At 48.8% G+C, this 17,500-nt stretch overlaps 1 protein-coding gene across 2 annotated transcripts in view; it reads right to left on the bottom strand.

Annotated features, from left to right (window-relative positions):
* gse1b (Gse1 coiled-coil protein b) overlaps nt 1–17,500 on the bottom strand; it is a 68,871-nt gene that overhangs the window by 20,577 nt on the left and 30,794 nt on the right. The window contains exon 3 of one of the 2 annotated variants that reach the window (XM_083650824.1): nt 10,296–10,504. In XM_083650824.1, coding sequence (XP_083506950.1) covers nt 10,296–10,504 — 209 coding nt within the window. The remainder of the gene's footprint in view (nt 1–10,295; nt 10,505–17,500) is intronic. The other variant, XM_083650825.1, reaches the window with a different exon arrangement.

The raw sequence follows: 17,500 nt of genomic DNA, 5'->3' as shown, positions 1-17,500 counted from the left end.
TTGGGCGTGGTTTCTGAATGAAGACGTGCTCCACAGTGTCTCTATTCATGCTATTCCCATGATGTCACAAGCATTCTCCTACCAATATGGTGCTACAATATACACAGCTCATTGGCTGTTTGTGTCGTTTGATTGTAATCACCTGTTAATTGATTACAATCACCTGTTATTTTCCTACCAAGATGGCTGCGTGGTGATGTAACAGAATACTATCAATAGACCTTATTCGCTAACCCTGGCGGCACCATATTGTTGACATACCGTCCTGCGCGCACACAGCGCTGCAGCTGACAACTAGTAACAGCCTTATTGTCGTTTCTGTTCCATTACAAAATAGCGATGGTAATGACAGCAATAAAAAACCCACAGTTTGTATGCTGCCATTAATGCCTGTAATAATAAACAAAAGAAAAAACGAGGTGAACAGACTTTGCTGTGAGGAGCAGTCAGAAAGTTTCACCTGTCTCTCCTAACTATCCACACATCTCCTGTGCTGCTGACGTATCCTCCGTCTCGCTCCCTTCACGTCTGTGGACGGTAGAGATAGAAAAAACCACGGGGACTTTATTGCTGTCATTTTCTACAGCCGTGTGTAACGCAGGTCACCATCCGAACACAATTGGAACGATACAGGTAACGCTAACAGCGGCTAGCTTCCTATAAACGCTGCTCTCACATAGGCTGTCACTTGAGAGCTGCAGCGCTATGTCGACAATATGGCAGCGGTGGGCGTGCCCGTACGTGAGTGACATCAATAGAATAAGGTCTATAGTGGCTGGGAAAACGCGAGACCACGCCCCTCTCTTCTGCCTCCCTGCTCCTTCTCCTCTACCTCTCTCTCTCTCTAATCTACCCCCGTCCTCCATCTGTACTGAAAGCTGATGGCTGGTAGCTGCCTAGTAGCTGCAGACCTGAAGTCAAAGCTCTGGTGATATTTGTGGCACACACACACCAGGAAGCACGACGTCTGTGAGTCCAGCGGTGCCTAGTAAGCAAGTGAGTCAGAGGGACGACGACACAGTGATAATAACATGACAGACCCCGGGAAGAGCTTCGTTCAACCACCACACTGTGCGTCAGCCAATCGCTCTTCTACTACGGTCACACTGGAATGGGATCAGTAGCAGCTATTTTTAATCTAGTCTTAATATGTTAAGAGCTAAATCAGGAGAAGATAATTTGGTGCTTATCTGCGTCATCTGCTCGCTGTGATGTCTCCCGAATGAATCATCAGCACGTGGCCCATCTACTTTGCCTATTTCTTGATTTCTTATGAAGCGTGATTAAAGAGGGGACTAGAGTGTGACCCTGCGCACGACACTCTCAATTTCACGGAACTCCATTCATAATTTCTTGAGATACCCTGAGGATGACAGACAGACAAGCTAACTAGCTAGCTCCTTGGTGCAGGAAATAACAAGTGCTTCAGCAGCGTAACACAAAGGAGGATACATGTCTCAGCTCGGACAATATATATAACGGAGGAGAGGATTTGGACGGAGCGAGCGAGGATGCCCGTGACAGCTGAGCGTGGCGGTGGCACTGCTGTCTTGCTACTGGCTGGCTTCTCCTTCCTGTTTGTTACAAACACTCGACTGTGAACTGTCACTGGGAGGCAGCGTGCCCCTCTCACTCTGGAGACAAGTCACAAAGAGAAAAGAAATGGACAGTCCTGTCACTGTGTGTACATGACAATGTGTAGTGTACATATGGCTCTCTGTCTTGTCTGGTGCTGTCTGCACATCTTTTGTGTCTTGCCTGAGCAGAGTCCTCTTGCCACAACACACACACACAGACACACACACACACACAGACACACACACACACACACACACGTACGTACGTGTTTGTGTACAGTATGTATCTGTGTGCATACATGCCTGTACTAAAACATGCTAGTGTGTGGGTGTGTGTATTGTGCATGGATGTGTGCTTTTGTGTGTGAACCTTTCTTGATCCTGTCGGCTCCTTGAGGAGAAAAAAAAAACAGACAAAGCCAGAAGCTTTCAACACATTAGAAAAGGCTTCTTAGTCACTCAAGCACCCACACATGCAGCCAGCTTTGACCTTTGACCCTGCCAAAAACCATGGCCTTCATTTCTCACACACACACACACACACACACACACACACACACACACACACACACACACAGCATTCAGCAGCAGCCTGCCTGCCACATACACACTGCAGAGCACAAATACAAGCACTCAGCCCAAAGACACGTCCATTAACAGCCATCTTCCCCTGTGTGAGCCGGGCCCCTGTCACCCTCAGTGAGGGGTGGGAGACTCCGCCCCCTGTCACCCTCAGTGAGGGGTGGGAGACTCCGCCCCCTGTCACCCTCAGTGAGGGGTGGGAGACCCCTCGCATTGTAGAGCTCCTTTACGCCTCTCACATGGAGCCATGAATCACAATTGCCAATTAAAAAGCTATTACAGGCAGCGGGCGGGAGCAGACTCCTGCAGTCATTAAAGCAAAATGCCAACGCACTGATGAGCTCCTCCCTCCTCCTCTGCCTCCCTATCACCCCCCTCACAACACACTGAGCTCCTCCCTCCTCCTCTTGTCTGTCATCACCCCCCTCACAACACACTGAGCTCCTCCCTCCTCTTCTGCCTCCCTATCACCCCCCTCACAACACACTGAGCTCCTCCCTCCTCCTCTGCCTCCCTATCACCCCCCTCACAACACACTGAGCTCCTCCCTCCTCCTCTGCCTCCCTATCACCCCCCCCCACAACACACTGAGCCCCTCCCTCCTCCTCTTGTCTGTCATCACCCCCCTCACAACACACTGAGCTCCTCCCTCCTCCTCTTGTCTGTCATCACCCCCCTCACAACACACTGAGCTCCTCCCTCCTCCTCTTGTCTGTCATCACCCCCCTCACAACACACTGAGCTCCTCCCTCCTCCTCTTGTCTGTCATCACCCCCCTCACAACACACCGAGCTCCTCCCTCCTCCTCTGCCTCCCTATCACCCCCCTCACAACACACTGAGCTCCTCCCTCCTCCTCTGCCTCCCTATCACCCCCCTCACAACACACTGAGCTCCTCCCTCCTCCTCTGCCTCCCTATCACCCCCCTCACAACACACTGAGCTCCTCCCTCCTCCTCTGCCTCCCTATCACCCCCCTCACAACACACTGAGCTCCTCCCTCCTCCTCTGCCTCCCTATCACCCCCCTCACAACACACTGAGCTCCTCCCTCCTCCTCTGCCTCCCTATCACCCCCCTCACAACACACTGAGCTCCTCCCTCCTCCTCCTCCTCCCTATCACCCCCCTCACAACACACTGAGCTCCTCCCTCCTCCTCCTCCTCCCTATCACCCCCCTCACAACACACTGAGCTCCTCCCTCCTCCTCCTCCTCCCTATCACCCCCCTCAGAGACTCATATCTCAGCCAGAGAGACACTAATCGACCCCTCTAACACACACACACCACATAATGTACACCGCACACATGGCAACAAACAAGCGTTTCTTGGATGCTTTACAGGGCATCTTTCTCTCCATGTCTCCTCTCTGTCCATCTCCTTCCTCTCTGTTGTTGTTTTTTTTAATCACGTTTTGGGGGATTTGTCTCCCGTTTCTGCCCCCCAGTTGTGCTTGGTCCCGGTCATTGGTCCACTCCCTCTGCCAATCTGAGGAGAGCCGTAGCACATGCTTCCTCCGACACATGTGCAGTTGCCAGCCGCTTCTTGTCACCTGGCAGCGATCACAATATTCCCCCCAGTTCCCCTCCCCGCTGACCGACCGGAGGAAGCACTAGTGCAGCGACCGGGACTCACACCCCACCGGCTTCCCACCCGCAGACACGGCCAATTGTGTCTGTAGGACCGTGTGAGCAAGCCGGAAGTATCGCCATAGATCTTCCATCACTATCTAGATGTGTCACCGCAGGCTCCGCCCATTCTAACAACTGGTAGCAGCAAGTCTCTTGAATGCAAATGGTCACATGGTCACCTCTCCCCAAGTCTCGTTACTTCCCAAGTCTCGTTACTCCCCCCCTCCACCCCCACTTGTTTTCTTCTTCAAGCAGGCTTTAAGCGGGGTTAGTGCTGACCTAGCAAGCTAACTTCAAATCCTGAGTTCCCAAACTCTGCACAAACCACACATATAAAACACAAAGCTGCCCGTTGTTAGCTCAATACAGTTGAATCTAAGATATTCCATTAAAAAATATTTTTTCTAGCCACAGATTTAGCTACATCATCAATGAACTTCAGCTTTAGCTTTAGCTAATCACTCCCTGCTAACATGAGTTCCTGTTGCCAAATCTCTTGAGTGTGTTGCTGAGATAGAGACAGGTCTTGAACAAGTTTTGTCTCCTGATCCGTCTGTCTGAAAAATGCCATTTTAGTGTCAGAATATTCTGAAGATATGTGGCTTCGGAGAACGGGACGAATATTTACTTTAATGAATATGGGGGCGAAGGGATCTGTCATAATCTGAGATCACGTTGACTTTTCACATTGACTCCAATAGACTCAGACCTGCTGAAAATCTCTTAGTGACCGTGTCCATGAGCAAAACCCGCGTGCCAAAATGACAGGAAGTGAGTTGAATTTGGGCCGTCTTGCTTGAAATCCCATCGTCTTTCTCTCTCATTCTGTCTTATTATTATTTCTGTCAGTCTCCATGCTGCTCTTAGTGTCTTTCTCTCTCACTCGTTGAGTCAGCAGCCCTGTTGTGAACCCTGGCTCTTCTTCTCTGCATGTCTCTGCAATGTGGGGCCCCAAGGTCAGAGCATGGGGCAGGACAGCCAGGCACCGGGGACCTAACAGAGCATGGGGCAGGACAGCCAGGCACCGGGGACCTAACAGAGCATGGGGCAGGACAGCCAGGCACCGGGGACCTAACAGAGCATGGGGCACTGGGGCAGGACAGCCAGGCACCGGGGACCTAACTAATTGATCTGATAACAGTAAGAAGCAGGGCCAGGAGAAGGGTGTCAGGGTGTTGAAGTCTTACTCGTGTTGGTTTGAAGCCCCGCCCCCTCTCTTCCATGACTTCCATGACTCATCCTTCCTGATTGGTGATTAGGAGACGCCAGACAGTACGGTCTTTGTTTGAGAGGGATGTGTGTGTGTGAGTGTGTGTGTGAGAGAGAGAGAGAGAGAGAGAGAGAGAGAGAGAGAGAGAGAGAGAGAGAGAGTGTGTGTGTGTGTGTGTGTGTGTGTGTGTGTGTGTGTGTGTGTGTGTGTGTGTTTGACCCTGTCCTTCACAGCCCTGTGGCTCTTTGTGACCACAGAGTGAAGTGTGGTCGCTGGAGCAGCACAGCGTAAATAGGGGAGATGATGCTCTGACGCCGAAGCTTTCGTGACACTCCCCTCCCCTCCCTCCCTCCCTCCCTCCCCCCCAAATCTCACCCTCTCGCCCGCCTCACCTCCCTTAACCTCCTCATTCTCTTGGCCGGGTGGCCCCGAGCTGTCGGAGGCGCCGCAAACCCAGTGACACGACCTGCTCTATTCCAGCCTGACCCCACTTACACACACACAAAAACACCAAACACACACCACACCATGAAATCACACACACCCGCGCGCGCGAGCGCACACACACACACACACACACACACACAGGATTATCTTTCATAATGTATATGGACATGATGTGACAGGGATAGAGCTGCAAAGATTAGTCGATTAGTCAAGAGAATTTATCGCCGACTATTTGGGTCTAAACTATCGATTGATTGTTGGACCAATTAAAAAAAAATCTCTCATTCCAGCTTCTTAAATGTGAATATTAATTAATTAATGTTTCTTTAGTCTTCTATGACAGTAAATGGATCATATTTGGCTTGTGGACTGTTGGTCAGGACAAAAAAAACGACATTTGATGATGTCATCTTGTGCTTTGTGAGAAAAACAATCGTCATTTGTAACCATTTTGTGACATTTTATAGACCAAGCAACTCTTTGATTGGTGGAGAAAATAATGGACAGATAAATGGATGATGAAAATAATGGTTAGTTGCAGCCCTACTCGTTCTCTCCTCCTCTGTCTCTGCTCCTCCTCTCGTAGAAACATGCCATGCTGGAGCCGCGGCAGAGAGGGTGACATCACTTCCCTCCAGCCCCTCCCAGGCTGTAGCTGACCTTTGACCTGTGGAAGGGTCATTTGGTTAATGTGCTACGGGCTACAAAGGGCTGGGGTCAGGAGAGGGGGGCTTCCAGGCGAGAGGACAATGGCCCCGGACGCTCCCATACATAGTGAGCTGGCTGACCCCCCCCCCCCCCCCGCCCCACCTCACCCCTCACCCTATCTGTCCGTGTCGGGGGAACGTCACAGCGTTTCCGCGTGTCGCCGAGTGCTGTTGGTAAAGCGCGTGCTGCTCGGCCTCGACCATTAGCCCTGAGCTGAGATAAGAAGGCTTAAAGCCAGGCCATAATCCATAATCCACTTCTTATCAAAGCAAGCAGCTCTCTCTCTCTCTCTCCCTCCCTCCCTCTCTCTCTACCTCTCTCGCCCAGGCAGTAAGAGTGAGCGAGGAGGCAGAGGATGCACTTGACTGCTTGAGTGAAGAGGATGAGGCGTGGAGGTGGATGAGGGCGGGCGGGTTAGGGGGTTAGGGGGGGTCTCAGGCTGGGGGACCGGGGCAGGGCTGGGGGCCAAGGGCAAGAGGGCCAAGTGGGAGGGGGGAGGCTGGAGGGGCACAGATGTTAGCTGCCGTTGAGGCTGTCACCTCGCCGCCCTGGTGGCAGCTGGCATTGTTTAACGCACCGAGCCGTGAGGAGGGGGTGACCACATACGGCATGGGGGAGGGTGGGGAGGGTTATGGTGGAGGCAGACATTCATAGACCCGTCAGCTATGTCACATGTACATATGTCAAATACATTCTGCCACGCCACGGGTTACAAGCCAGCTAGCAACATCACTAATCCCTCAAGAGCCTGTGTGTGTGTGTGTGTGTGTGTGTGTGTGTGTGTGTGTGTGTGTGCGTGTGTGTGCGCGTGCGCGTGCGCGTGTGTGTACGTGCGTTCACAGGCATGTCCGGGTGTGAATGAATGTATGTTAGAATGCAAGGGGTGACACACTCTGTGCTAAATCACTGAACACAGATCAAGCAATTTGAATGTTGCTATTCACCTTATGTTCCAACACAGGGGTCAGCCAGTTACTTCCTATTGTGTTTCCACTTCCTGTGACAGTACAGTACTAGTGAGCAGGTAAAACAGACAGTTTTGAACAGGAAGTCATAACACAACTGGGTCAAGTGGGCGGGGCTACATCAGGTGAATAAAGCAAGGAATCTCTGTCTGTCACTATTATGTCAAGAGACCGTTTGTCCGATCGACTTCACACCTGGCGTGTTTATTATTGGTTGTATGTCACTTTACCAAAGGTGGCTAGCGACAGTACTATAGGACGAATCAGCGTGACGTCACTTGCCACCCAGAAATGCGGAACCCCGCGGCAGTTAATAGTAGGGATGTGCGCGACTAGACGTTTAATTGTTTAACCGCCTACTCATTTATTAACCGTTTAGTATTTTACTAGTCGGTTAAACGCTGCATCTTGTTCTTCATGCCTCTGCCTCGGCTTCTTTGTAAACAGGCTGAGCAGCCAGGGAGAGAGTTGCTCCTCCTCCTCGCACTCGCAAAACAATTACGTCTCGACTCGAGATCAGCCATCGCAAAATGACAGAGAAGATGCAACGAGCGTTCGAGGGGGCAGAATATGTGGCCATAACTTCAGACGGGTGGACGTCCATAACCACCGAGTCATACATGACTATAACATGTCATTATCTGGACGAAGGACATCTCTGCAGCTGTGTGCTTCAGACGTGCGCCCTGGAGGAAAGACACACCGCTGAAAACTTGGCTGCCCAGCTGCGAGGTGCGATGAGTGAGTGGAGACTGGATAACAAAGTGGTCGCCTGTGTGCATGATAATACATAAAAAACAATAAACGGGGCAACTCCAATCGTGAACAATCTCAACATGAGAAGCCAGCTTTATTATTCTTCCGCTTCCAGCATAACCTAGCGTCAAGCGCCCCCACAACAACAACAACACACACACTTCCGTTTCCTGTCTTCAACATAAGAGCAACATAAGAGCATAGACCAAATCAGCGGGATGTTTACATTTACTTCCGGGTACCCCTGAGGTCCACACATTATAATGGCGGTGGACGGCACAAACTGACGTGTTGAAGACAAAAACAGACAAAGAAGACAAAAATGGTTCGTCCGTGTTGTGTTGTTGTTTAATATCATTCATAACAACACTTTCACTAACGTTAGTGGAGACCAGACTAGCTAATTTACCTGTTGGACCAGACCAGAGTAGACTTGACGCTATATTAAATTAACGTGGCGTCAGTAGCTCTGTTTGTAACGTTAACGTAACCTCGCGTCACCAGGCTCTTCTACGATAACGAGTCTGCAAAACAGCGAGTTTGACAGACAAACAAACATTATTAGCTAGCTAACACTACATAAAACAAACACAGAAGAAAGGCTAGATACGTCGGACAAGCATGTTTACCAACCGTTTAACCATTTAAATTGAAAGTAGTCGGCCGAAAACAACGAGAGGGTTTGACAGCATTTATTTGACAACACGTACATTTAAACCTGCCGCCTTCCCCAAGTGGTACCCGGAAGTAAATTTGTTTACATGGTGACGTCACGGTGATTTGGTCTATTGGCTGTCTAGAACGTAAACATAAATTATATAGCACCTTCATAAAAATAGCTTACACAATCATGCAAGACACGCTGGAACTCCGTCCCACAACATTATTCATAATAAATGCCATGCATTGCATTGGCAAACGTATCAGAAATGTATTTCTCTTTAATTTGTTCACCTTTATTCAATCAGTTGTTGTTACATCAATATAATTGAAATGAACAGCTTGTACTGAATGTTTGGGCTAAAATAGCTCCTAAATACACAAAACATTTGCATTTTAAACTTTTTATTTAATATGTATATTAAATTGCGAGTTTTCTTGCTTATAGACTAGTCGACTAGTCGCAAATAAAATGTGAGACTAGTCGGCGGGGAAATTAGTCGAAATTCCCATCCCTAGTTAATAGTATGAGTTGTGCCAAACAAACGTTAATATCTCTAAAACTACACATCACATCGCTTATATTTTGACATTCTGAGTGAGAGCAGAAGTAGCTCAAGAGTTTCATGTATAATATATGCATGCCGTGTTAAAGTTGTGTGAACTGTCGGGTTAGCCGGCTAGAGTCAGACACACAAGACTCGCGCCACTTGGGCTCCATAGGGTTCCATTGCCGTTGCCACCCAGTGACGCGGTTTGTTTACCAAAATGCTGCTCGGCTGATCCCTCGTGTAGTCATGTAACAAATAACGTAAATAATTTATTTTGATACCAAGTAATAAGTAATTGTATTACTTTTTAAATTAGCAAATAAGTAACTTATTACACTTCCTAAGTAACTTGCCCAACACTGCTGGCAACGTGAGATGACATCACCTCCAGAGTGAGGGAAGTGCATCAGAGCGGCTGTGCAGCAGAGAGAGCGGACATAGAGGACAATAGGGAGAACAGTCTGTGGACAGGTGCTGAAATAAGTTGTCTGCTGGCCCTTTGGGGGGAGGCTTCTGTACAGGAAAAGCTGTCACCAGCCTACGTAGTTTACTGATGTCTACGTTGTTACCTCAGCAACCCATGCAGATAGATAGATAGATAGGTTGGCCATGTCTGGACACACAAATCCAATCTGATCACTTGCAAATAACAGTGCAGACAGTCTGTCTCTAAAGCTCTGATTTGAGAAACAAATCATATTTGCCTGCAGTATGAACAACGCCTAACGGCGCATTCCTTTTGTATTTGGAACAAGGAATTCCCCAGGTCAAAGGTCGGGAACACCCCTTGTGATGTCACCTGAACTGGGATTTCCTACCCCGATCTCGGGGGAACCTCGCCAGCCCCGATCTCAAAATCCAAGATGGCAGCTCCGCGCTTCAACAGTAGTGAAAGTTGTAGTAAATACTGTTCATTAGCACTTCTGTCTTGTGTGTGTGTGTGTGTGTGTGTAACCCTGGCTGGTTTCCTGACTGTTTTACTGGAACGCAGTCAACTTGGGTGTGACATCACTCGACTGGGATATCCCTAGTTCCCAGTGCAAGTGGAATGCGGAATAATAGTCATGTAGGCATGTTTTAAACAGGCATGTTTTGAACGGGCACTGCACGAGTAAGAGACAATACAAAGACTGCAAATACACCAGAACAGTGTGTGTGTGTGTGTGTGTGTGTGTGTGTGTGTGTGTGTGTGCGTGTGCGTGGCTTCACCTGGCGTCCCTCGTTCCTCCAGAGGCCGTTGCTGGTCTTGGTGGGAGCAATGGTGACTACGGGCGGGGTGTTTGGCACGCTGTGGCCCCCCGGGGGGACCAGGACCGGCCCTTGGCCGAGGGGACCCCTCTTGGGCGTGCTGACCGGAGAGCTGTGGTTGGTGGCCGGGGACGACACTGGAGACGACTCGCTGCTGATGGACGAGCCTGCTGGAGGAAGAGACAGGCGGGTGGAGTGAGTACAGGGAGAGGAAGAAAACTACAACATGGCTGATGATGACCTGCACACGGACTACAAAGGGCATAGTAACATGGTTACAATGCTCTAGCTAGCTCCTCCACTGGGGACTAATGCCGCGTTCGTTTATAAGTGGGATGTGGCAAGTTGCTACTAGCAAAAATCATATAAAACACCACTATAACTCGGAGTTCCTACCCGCAAACTTGGGTATGATTTCTCAACCCCCAGTAGCTCCCACCGCGTCATTTGACGTCATTTCAACATGGCGCCCACGAATGTAAGAATTTAAAAACACGTTTTTGACACATTTTTCTTTTCTTTTCAATAATAGTAAGCTTTCAGACCAATCAGCATACCAATACAATAGTTGGTTAAACTCATACAACTAAACGTTAATGTTGTTATTAGCTGTTAGCTTAGACAGCTAATGGCTATTAGCATCCATGGTTTTGCGAGATGAAGCCTGAAGCTCGAACGCACGTAGGTCGGAGATGACGTGTTTCTCACTTGCCACTTGCCAGCTCCTACCATAAACCAATGCAGCATAAGAGGGGGTAGCAGGCTGCTACTAGCAGCACTATGATAGCATCAACACACACACACACACACACACACACACACACGGCCAGATGGATGGCCCTAGGCCGCCATTACAAAGTGACAGTGATCAGGATGAGCAGCCCTGTGAGAGTCACACAGCCTTGACACCGTGCAGGACACACACACACATCACAGAAATGCGCGCACACACACACACACACACACACACACACACACATCACACCGCTGAAGAGATTAATAGAGAGCCATACTGTATGTCTATACAATGGCACACACACAGCCAAACACACGCACATAAACACACACTCACACACATGCACAATAACACACGCACACCATAAGAACACACTGCTAAAGAGTGAGTGAAACAGCCATATACACCGAATTTATACCCAGTCGCTCCCACTCATAGCCACACACAGAGGCCCTTCTCCTACGCGTGAGCGCGCACACACACACACACACACACACACACACTCTCTCACTCACACACACACACACACACACGCACACACACACACGCACACGCACACACACACACACACACACACACGCACACACACACAGCAGGTGGTAGTGAGCTGGCCCAATGAGCTTCTCTGCTGTGCTGCTGTAGCTGTGCCACATTAACAAAGCCCTCCAGGGAAACCCTGTAGAGCAGGGTCACGGTCTGGTCACATGCCTCGCTTTCCTCACATCTCTCTCTCTCTCTCTCTCTCTTCCTCTCTCCATCTCTCTCTCTTCCTCTCTCCATCTCTCTCTCTCCCTCTCTCTCCATCTCTCTCTCTCTCCTTCTCCCTCTCTCTCTGTCTCGTTCCAAAGCTCACATATCATATGCTCACATACTGTACACACACATCCCTGCAATTTCATCCTTCCGGCTTTACATCTTTACCCCCCCCCCCTTTCTTTCAGCTGCATCCTCTGTCTCTACTTCTACCCATCTGTCTTTCCTTCTGTCGGTCTGTCCTCTCTCTCCCTCTCTCCTCTCTCCTCCCTCCCTCTCTCCTATATCCTCCCTCCCTCTCCCTCTCCTCTATCCTCCCTCCCTTTCTCTCTCCTCTCTCCTCCCTCCCTCCTCTCTCCCTCTCTCCTCCCTCCCTCTCTCTCCTCTCTCTCTCCTCTCACCTCCCTCCCTCTCTCCTCTCTCCTCCCTCCCTCTCTCCTCTATCCTCCCTCCCTCTCCCTCTCCTCTATCCTCCCTCCCTCTCTCTCTCTCCTCTCTCCCTCTCTCCTCCCTCTCTCTCTCCTCTCTCCTCTATCCTCCCTCCCTCTCCCTCTCCTCTATCCTCCCTCTCTCTCTCCTCTCTCCTCCCTCCCTCCTCTCTCCCTCTCTCCTCCCTCCCTCTCTCTCTCCTCTCTCCTCCCTCCCTCCTCTCTCCTCCCTCCCTCTCTCTCTCTCCTCCCTCCCTCTCTCTCTCCTCTCTCCTCCCTCCCTCTCTCCTCTATCCTCCCTCCCTCTCCTCTATCCTCCCTCCCTCTCTCTCTCTCTCCTCTCTCCCTCTCTCCTCCCTCCCTCTCTCTCTCCTCTCTCCTCCCTCCCTCTCTCCTCCCTCTCTCCTCTCTCCTCCCTCCCTCTCTCTCCTCCTCTAACAGCAGTGTGTACGTCTCCTCCGCTCAGAGTGAGTGCAGCATTAGACAGTCAAAATGGGTCACCACCCTCTCAATGGGACACACACTTTACTACTGCAGCAAGAGCAGCAGGAGATGTGTGTGTGTGTGTGTGTGTGTATGTGTGTGTGTGTGTGTGTGTGTGTGTGTGTGTGTGTGTGTATGTGTGTGTACTGTGTGTTCGCATGTGTGTTTCTGCGTGCCTGCATGCATGCAGCCACACATTAAAGCAGTTGAAACCACAGGCCAGTATCGGGTCTACTTCCTCTCCAATTATCACCATCAGCACAACAACAACCGCAGATCTCTCACCCAACCGCCATTTCTGCGCCCCCTGCGTCGGTTTCCGTGGCAACAGAAGCCAACAGGCAACGTGGGCTCTCACGGTAGGTGCGGTCGGGATATTGACGAGTTTTAAACCACCTCATTGTGACTAATATCACTAAATAATGGAAAGAATCAATAATGGCAAGTAAGGTGACAGTGTAGGGGAGATCTGAAAATCTATGGGCGAGTGGAGATAGGGGTGGAGAGGGAGGGCGGGAGGGCAAGAATGAAAAAAATGAGAGAGAGAGAGGTGAAGGGAAGGAGAGAGAGAGAGGGAGAGAGAGGGAGAGCAAAAGAGAGGGAGAGAGAAAGGGAGAGAGCGATAGAGGCAGAGAAAGAGAGACAGAGAGAGAGAAAGAGAGGGCGAGAGAGGGAGAGGGAGAGAGCGAGAGAGGCAGAGAAAGAGAGACAGAGAGAGAGAAAGAGAGGGAGAGGGAGAGAGAGGAGAGAGGCAGAGAAAGAGAGGGAGAGAGAGAGAAAGAGAGGGAGAGGGAGAGAGAGAAGGAGAGAGGCAGAGAAAGAGAGACAGAGAGAGAGAAAGAGAGGGAGAGGGAGAAGGATAGAGGCAGAGAAAGAGAGGGAGAGAGGGAGAGGTGTGAGGAGAAGGTGGTGGTGATACATGTGAGGTGAGACATGAAAATGAAAAACGGTGGGAGATGGAGAGTGATTGGAAAAAAGCGAGTAAGTGAGAGAGTGCAAAAGAGGTGCAAGGTGAGGGGAGAGATGAGGGGGGAGGCTGGGTGAGTGGGTGGGTGAGTGGGTGGGTTTGGTTGGGGGTGGGGGGGGGGGGGGGGTGGGGGGTGTATCTTGTCTGCACAACAGCAATTAGTGGCCTAATCCTCCCCCCCTCTCACCTTGGAGAGCCATTACTCTCCCCTGCAAGACTCGGCCAATCAATAGCAGAGCCCACTCAGCCTGGGGAACGCAGCAACACTTAATACAGCTCTAGTGTCACAGCCTATTCACTCACCGCACACGCCACACACACACACACACACACACACGCACAGATGCACACACACACACCACGCACTCACGGATGTACACGACACACACACATGCGCATGCACGCACCGATGCACACGCACACACAAAAGACAAACAGCTATTCTTCTTCTATCCTTCCTTCCTGCTCTGTAGCAGCACTGTGGCTTGTTCCACGTGGGATGTAAATGACTATATTGTGAACATGGAGAGTATAAATTGTCATGCGTTGTTTTGAAGCCGCCAGCATGAGACTTGCTTCAGCGTTTCTCTTCTCTTGCTCTCGCTCCCTCACAGACGGGGGGGAAATCACACGCATCATACGTCAAACCCACTGGCCCGGCCGCGCTACGTAACGTCACAGACAGACGAGAGACATGTACAAGACCGATGGACAGTCAGCGATGGTGACGTCACAGACAGATCGTCGTTGATCGTCAGAAAATGTATCGTTAACCATTTTTTAAATAATCGATTAACCATTTAGACTTAGAATTTTAAGAAAGGAATTTTTAAGAAAGGGGACAAAAACTAAACATGTTCTTGCAGCTTCTTAAATGTGAATATTTTCTGGTTTCTTTAGACTTGTATGACAGTAAAGTGATTATGTTTGGGTTGGGACTGTTGTTCAGGACAAAAGAAGACATTTGAGGATGTCATCTTGGGCTTTTGGGAAAGAAGTGATCAACTTTTTTTTTAACCATTTAGTGACATTTTATAGACCAAAGAAATGACTAATCGATTAGTCGAGAAAGTAATCAATAATGAAAATAATCCTTAGTTGCAGCCCTATTTACAACAGTTACAGCAGGAGAGGGAGACGTCTGGGAGGGTCACGGTTGGATGTGTGTGTGTGTGTGTGTGTGTGTGTGTGTGTTTGTGTGTGCATGTTTACCTTTATCATCCTGTTTGAACCACACCCAAGATTCTCAATCATCAATCCCCCCTTTCTAGAGCAAGCCCTCTCTGTCCACTTCACATGCCCTGTATCTGACCAGGCCCATAGGGGAGATCAGATCTGTATCTGGCCAGGCCCATAGGGGAGATCAGAACTGTATCTGACCAGGCCCATAGGGGAGATCAGATCTGTATCTGACCAGGCCCATAGGGGAGATCAGAACTGTATCTGACCAGGTCCATAGGGAAGATCAGATCTGTATCTGACCAGGCCCATAGGGGAGATCAGATCTGTATCTGACCAGGCCCATAGGGAAGATCAGATCTGTATCTGACCAGGCCCATAGGGAAGATCAGATCTGTATCTGACCAGGCCCATAGGGGAGATCAGATCTGTATCTGACCAGGCCCATAGGGGAGATCAGATCATATGAGAGGCAGGTGATTGGCACCAAAATGGTGTTGTTGTGCCACAGGCTCCTCCCCCTCCATCTACACAGAGAAGATGGCCACACATGCTGGCCCAGTGGGCGGGGCCATAGAGGCGCAGCCGTCATCTCCACAGTCTGAAATAAGCTCATCAGCTCACTACCCGCACTTCATTAGCTGTACTGATTGTCACTTGCTTGCTGTGTAGGTGTGTGTGTGTGTGTGTGTGTGTGTGTGTTTGTGTGTGTGTGTGTTGTGCTGATGGAGAGAGAGATAGAGAGACAGAGAGAGAGAGAGACAGAGCGAGTGCTGTCTCAGTCTCAGGCTGTGTGTGATTAATGTGAGGCTCCTTTCTCTATCGTCTCCTCTATTACCAGTCCCACTCTCCCAGACTGCCTCCACACTTGACCGCTCAAGCTGACACACACACACACACACACACACACACACACACACACACACACACACACACACACAGACACACACACACAAAATACTTTATCACCTGCCACACACAAACACAAAGCTGTGGTCCAGGCGGTGGCCAAGTGTCCCTGCATTGCCAGCACCTTGTACCTCAGCTCCTGACCCGTCACAGAAAAATACATAGAAACTAGGGCTGGCTGAGCACTATATCAATATATTACTCACACATATATATATATATATATATATATATATATATATATATATATATATATATATATATATATATATATATATATTAGTGATATGGCATAAGTGTTGTCTTTCCCAGGTTTTAAAGGGTGCATTAAAGCAAAGTGCTGTTCTATTATTTGCTTTTACCAACTTAGTCATTATATCCACAGATGATTATTTCTCAATTTCTCAATGTGTAAACATTTTGTGAAAGCACCAATAGTCATCCCTACATATATATTGTTGCAATATCAATGATCAATATCGATGTACTGTATGTGGTCAAGAATATTGTGATATTTCATTCATTATCGCCAGCCCCCGACAACTCACATGTGGCTTTGACTTATAACTGAACAACAATATGAACAACAATATGGGGACCCCAGTCACCACTCACCTGGCTAGCTGGGTGTCCAAAACAGTAGAAAAGGAGTCTTTAAAATCCATGCTAAATCCATACGACCCAGGTCGAATATATTTCTCTAAAGTTGCTATGCCTGAGCTGTAGCCTACAACAAACTGAGAAACGCAGTTCAAGTTTTGATCTCAGAGGGCCAGAACCTCCGCGCTGATGACGGACATGTCACGCATGAATATGACATCATATATCTCGCTGACGGTTCATTTAATAAACAGACAACTTCCATTCTTCTTCTTCTTCTTCTTGTTTATATTTAGTTATTGGTGGTTGGCAAACCAGCTTAGAGGTGCATTATCGCCACCAAGTGGACTGGAGTCGCACTTAGAGATGCTGCGATCGAGATTTTTCAATTCCGATCCGATTTCGATATTTTAGCTCAAAACCGATCCGATTCCGATCAAATTTCGATACCCGATTCGATACCGATTTCGATCCGATACCGATACAGCACATATTTAAGTCTCTCTATGCTGTCTGATAGCTAGCAGGCAACACACATTTTTAGGGTTAGGTATGTATGTGTGTGCTTTGGTAATATAGTATGTAAACGATTTAGTTCATCTAATTCATTTGATGTAAAACTAAAACATAACAATCAAATTAGGGCTGGGCGAGATGGATGATTTAATATTCCATAGCTCTGACCTAAGCAAATCTGACATCACTATTGTGATATAATATTTTTTTTAGTAAAGTGTATCACTCAAGTCAATACAAAAAATAATGGCTTTTATAGAACCGAAAGCCTAGCTGCTTAGTCTGCAGATAAAACATAAAAAATTACATTTAGACTCTTATTGGCATGACGGCAACATATAAGCGGTATGAATTTTGCATGGGGCCAGTTCTATAGTGAGGCATGGAAAGCCTCACTATACACCATCATATCTGTGTCGTTTCACTTTTGACTGAAAAATGATGCCTGTAGTCTAGATTAAAGAAAATACATGTATGTGATGTTGACAATTATGTAGGCTATGTGCGCATTCGTTTTCCTTATAGATCATGAGTGCTCCGCAGCTAGCTACGTTAGCTTGCATGTAACGTTTAGCGTTAGTTGATTTTGGAGACA

The sequence above is a fragment of the Poromitra crassiceps genome (assembly GCF_964638095.1).
Source record: "Poromitra crassiceps genome assembly, chromosome: 14".
Taxonomy (NCBI): domain Eukaryota; kingdom Metazoa; phylum Chordata; class Actinopteri; order Beryciformes; family Melamphaidae; genus Poromitra; species Poromitra crassiceps.
Note: the sequence above shows the minus strand (reverse complement) of the source record. Positions and strands in the feature narration are given on the sequence as shown.